The sequence below is a fragment of the Micropterus salmoides genome, unplaced genomic scaffold (assembly GCF_014851395.1).
Source record: "Micropterus salmoides isolate LMB-PRFRI ecotype aquatic unplaced genomic scaffold, ASM1485139v1 Ms_hic_scaffold_3266, whole genome shotgun sequence".
Classification (NCBI taxonomy): Eukaryota; Metazoa; Chordata; class Actinopteri; order Centrarchiformes; family Centrarchidae; genus Micropterus; species Micropterus salmoides.
The window spans coordinates 78208-83680 of record NW_024042558.1 but is presented as its reverse complement, the minus strand read 5'-3'; the positions used below and the strand labels follow the sequence as shown (position 1 = coordinate 83680).

General features: G+C 43.0%; 1 protein-coding gene across 1 annotated transcript; it reads left to right on the top strand.

Moving 5' to 3' along the window:
- Nucleotides 1-157: 157 nt before the first annotated feature.
- On the top strand, nucleotides 158-3926 carry LOC119884197 (arginase-1-like; the record flags this gene model as incomplete). Its single annotated transcript, XM_038694658.1, is given in 6 exon segments — nucleotides 158-332; nucleotides 335-396; nucleotides 483-577; nucleotides 1057-1161; nucleotides 2422-2558; nucleotides 3481-3926. Coding segments are annotated over 6 exon segments (738 nt in total), but the record flags the coding sequence as incomplete, so codon positions are not given.
- Between the last annotated feature and the right edge of the window lie 1547 nt (nucleotides 3927-5473).

The window sequence follows — 5473 nt, the reverse complement described above, 5'->3', positions numbered from 1 at the left end:
TGTAGCAATAATAGGTTAAATCAGTGCAAATTTGGTAATATAGTGACATTAAAGGGTAATTAATAGGTACTAACAGGTTTTTCACAGTATTATCGGCTGCTATGAGCGTAAAGCTTCAAAATCACGGGAAGTCAAACATGTTATTATTATTTTATGATGTGAAGTGCTACTGAAATTAAAACATTTAATATATGGATATGAGCTCTCACTCCCTGTGGTTCGTCATGTGTCCATCAGTCTGGCGATTGGTTCAATCCACGGTCACGCGGCGGCGGTCGGGGAGCTGAGCGTCGTGTGGGTCGACGCCCACGCCGACATCAACACGCCGCTGACCCGTCCACCGGAAACATCCACGGGCAGCCCATGTCCTACCTCCTCCACGAGCTGCACTCAGAGGTCATCCTGAGACGAGATGCGTGTTTTTTCAGAGCGTATCTTCTCATCACGCAGACCGGGGCTGAATGTTGTTCCTTCCTCACCAGGTTCCCGTCTTGCCAAACTTCTCCTGGATCAAGCCGTGTGTCTCGGCCAAAGATCTCGTCTACATCGGATTGAGAGACGTGGATCCCGGGGAGCAGTAGGTTTCTGAGCTGATCTGGAGTCACTTAGACGGGAAAGACAGAGAAGATCCACATTTAAACGAGTTCATTTAACTGTTTAGAGAAGATTAACGTCTTTCCTGTCTCAAGATTTAATATTCAATACTACTGTGGAACCAGGATATTCTGATCTTAATGCGTCCTAGTCTTTCCACTGAGACGACTCTGCATCCACAGACTGGATGGTGGAAGAGTCTGCAGCTGCTCTGTCAGGCTGTATGCAGTCACAGCAAGGCGTTCAGCTAAATGCTAACATGCTCACAGTAACAGTGCTAATCTGCAATATTTACCCTGTTCCCCATCATAGTTTAGCGTGTTAGCATGCTAACATTAGCAGCAAACACTGATGGGAATGGCATCAGCTCTGCAGGTATTTGGTCCAAACCAACAGGTATTGGACATTTTTGTAGAACATAATAAGTGAGGAATTAAAAGAGTCATTCTTTTGTTTCCCCAGTTACATCCTGAAGCTGCTGGGTGTGAAGGTGTTTTCCATGTCGGACGTGGATCATCTCGGTGTGGCCAGAGTCATGGAGGAGACATGTGACTACCTCTCTGCCAGGTGAGCTCCACCTCCTGCATAACAATCACCTATTAGCACTCTCAGGAGCCACCTTGCTACATCCTAACAACACCAAAGGAGCTGCAGATGATTTTCAATGAAAATTAGTCAGAAGTGAGATAAATAATTAGTTTAGGAAGGTTTGGGCACAATCTGCAGGTTCAAAGAATGCTATTTAATTACACTAATAAATGTTCCTGCACTGTGGATTGTAGACCACTACAGACCTGTAGACCACTACTGACCTGTAGACCACTACTGACCTGTAGACCACTACAGACCTGTAGACCACTACTGAACTGTGACCACTACTGACCTGTAGACCACTACAGACCTGTAGACCACTACTGACCTGTAGACCACTACTGACCTGTGGACCACCACTGACCTGTAGACCACTACTGACCTGTGACCACTACAGACCTGTAGTGACCACTACAGACCTGTGACCACTACTGACCTGTAGACCACTACTGACCTGTGACCACTACAGACCTGTAGACCACTACTGACCTGTAGAACACTACAGACCTGTAGAACACTACTGACCTGTAGACCACTACAGACCTGTAGACCACTACTGAACTGTGACCACTACTGACCTGTAGACCATTATTGACCTGTAGACCACTACAGACCTGTAGACCACTACTGACCTGTAGACCACTACTGACCTGTGACCACTACTGACCTGTAGAACACTACAGACCTGTAGAACACTACTGACCTGTAGACCACTACAGACCTGTGACCACTACTGACCTGTAGACCACTACAGACCTGTAGACCACTACTGACCTGTGACCACTACAGACCTGTAGACCACTATTGACCTGTAGACCACTACTGACCTGTGACCACTACAGACCTGTAGTGACCACCACAGACCTGTAGACCACTACAGACCACTACTGAGGTCACACCGGTACAACAGCATTAACAGCGACACTGTTACAGTGAAAACATTTAGTTTTCACTGTAAACAACAGTCTGTGGCTGATTTGACTGATGTTGTTTTGAAATAGGCTACTAGAGATCGGTTCACTTCTACCGACACTAAAATATCCCCTGAATCAGTATTCACGATGTCTGTGTGTTGTCGGGATGTGTGAGCTCCCTCAGGGTCCGAAGTCCAACCACAGCATGGATTTAAACTATGAAGCAGAGGAAACTACCACAATGATTATTTTAAGCTTGCTTCCCTTTGTTGAGCACATGTCTGCACTGTAAAAATAAATTCTAATAATCTAATTTTCACAGTGTGAAGAAACCGATCCACCTGAGCTACGACATCGACGCCATCGACCCCTCTGTTACCCCGGCGACCGGGACACCTGTGGTGGGAGGACTCACCTACAGAGAGGGCGTCTACATCACTGAACACCTCTGTCAGACAGGTACGACTCAAAATACCAACAAACATGGAGCCAGACAATATTTTGTCACGGCTATACAGTAAATCTGAGGCTACAGCTGGTTAGCTGAACATCTAAACAGCTAGACTGGCTCGGTCCACAAGAAGCAAACTCCACCTGCCAGAAGCTCTAAAGCTGTATATATATATAGATACAGCTTGGACCAGACTTTTCAGTTTGATCTGAACCAAAATTACAAGTGTGAAACCTTCCCTGGACGTGGTCTGGAGCCTCGGCCCGGATCAAACCAACCCGAAAGCAGTTTTTGCATGGTTTGGACTAAGACCATTTACAGGAAGATCAGCTGGAAATATAAAATGCAGGGAGAAATGCTCTGAAATAAGGACTCAATTATAAATAAGCCACGACTGCTCATCTAAAAAACAGACTCCTCCTTTCCTGCCGGCAGCAAGGACATTTATTTAGCAAGTTTGAACTTGAACCTGTGCGGCAGGATCTTTTAGGTTTTATTGATGCGTTAAAACAACACAAATGCAAATGATTTATCACTTACATCTTACATTGAAATTCAGTTCTTCCAGAAAAGGTTCAATTGAGGTGCAGTAGTGTTTCAGTTCAACAGTAAACCGATTTAGTAGGTTTGGATCCAGTCCATGAAGTACAAAGTACAACATATGTCACACTTGACATTCTTGTCAAAGCTACTGACAAGACAGACACACGTCCGTTTACAAGCCAAGACGCAGCCCACATAAATGATCACAACAGGACGCAAGCATGTGAAGTTCTTTAGTGCGTTTGCATAATTACAGTGTAAAACCAAACCAAATGCATCAAAACACAAACTTTGGTTTGGAGCTTGGTGCCGACTTTCAGGTGGCCCTTAGTGCCCTTACTTTTTAAGTATTTTAAAGGTAGCCTCACTGCTGTGCTTGTCCTGCAGGCCTTCTGTCGGCTGTGGACATGGTGGAGGTGAATCCTCTGAGGGGTCAGTCCAAAGAGGACGTCCAGTCTACAGTCAGCACGGCGGTGGACCTGCTGCTCGGATGTTTCGGACGCCTACGTGAGGGAAACCACCCGCAGGATTACCAGCTGCCCCGGCCTTGATACCTAAAGGTCTCTGATCACCAGCAGGAACTGAACCGACGATCAGATTCATACTTAAGCACCTCAGAGATGATTAAACTTCCAAATTTTAAACTTCAACAGCCAGATTACGAGATGTCAGAACATAATGCACTTGTTTACCAAAGCTTCTGATCAGTGAAAGTTTAAACCAAAGAAACTCCCTGTGAAACAAAAAGCACTTTTTATGTCATTTCTTGATTCATCTACTGTATCAATTACGTCTTCTTTTTTAAATATTCCAATAAAATATTCCAAATTTGACGTCCTCTGATTGCTCATTTTGTCCAAAACCCAAAGATATTCAGTTACAGTTATATAAAATAGAAAGAAGCAGCAAATCCTCACATTTAAACGGTCACATCTTGCAAATGTTTGTCATTTTTTGCTTGATAAATAGTATTCTGTTGATTGATGACTTGTCTGAGCTCAAACTTTTAAACAAATTACATCAATGTTTTAATCTTTTCAAGCCAAACAGGATGCAGAGGTCAGGGCTGGACCTGTGTCCCTGGTCAGGCCACGCTCTGGACAAAGCATTTGTTGGGGGCTCTGTGTCTTTAGAGACTTTTATTCCTGCATTCTTGAGAATTTTTGCAGTTCATCATTAAATGAGCCACTAAAATACATTTTCAAAACTAGAAACAACGATCTAGCTCTTCTCGAGTAAAGCAATCACTGTTGCTGAGGCCTGAGACTTCAATTTAAATAAATCATCAATCTAAACACATCACTGACTGGCTGTGACGCTTGTCCTTATCTCTGCTGTCTAATATTCACTCATGTCAGCGCCGGCCTGTGGTGGGTAAAGTCCAGTTATCCCCATAAAAATCACTTGAAATAAAAGTACAAAATGACAAACCTACTCCAGTAAAAGTGTAAAAGTATTTATAATAAACTACTCAAAGTACAAGTTTGCTTGTGTTTTAATATTGTAAAGTGTGTGCAGGGCAGAGATCTTCTCTTCTTGTGTATCGGGTCTGAAACAGCCTCTGTGTTGCATGGTTATTTCTAGGGAATGCACTTTGCTTGTTGGTTATCTCTAATTGAGCTCTCTTTAATACAATTATTTTCCATTATTAATCTACATCACGGTATTGATGAGATCACTTTAAACGATCTGGCTGCCGAGCCTACTATTGTTGCCTGCCTGTGTCTTTTCTGAAGGACATGGAGAAAACCCAAAGCACTTGCTTTGAAATGAGGGCGCTACACATGATCTGCCTTCTCCAATAGCTCAGGCATCCAATACACTATGATTATTCCTTAAGTATCTATTGTAGCATGTATAGTTATGTTTTAATAAACTTATGAGAATTAAAACCAAATTATGAATTTTAATATTCAGAAAATATTAATTCATAAAGCTTCTCGTTTCGCGGAGCACAACCCGAGATTCTGTTAAACTTATAGGAAGGCCCTCCGTAATGCCAGAGCAGCGTACTACTCGTCATTAATAGAGGAAAATAGGAACAACCCCAGGTTTCTTTTCAGCACTGTAGCCAGGCTGACAGAGTCACAGCTCTATTGAGCCAAGTATTCCCATAGCTCTCAGTAGTTACGACTTCATGAGCTTCTTTAATGATAAAATTCTAGCTATTAGAGACAAAATTCACTAAGACCTGCCCTCAACTGGCACCAACTTATCTCTAAACTCAGGAACCTTAGAAACAGCTGTAGAACCAGATACATGTTTAGACTTTTTTGCTTCACTCAATCTTTACCAACTAACTTCAATAATTTGGGTGCGTACATCCTTCCGTTGTGTGTTTTTGACTGATAATTGGAGGTTTTTCATTGATTTAAAGACT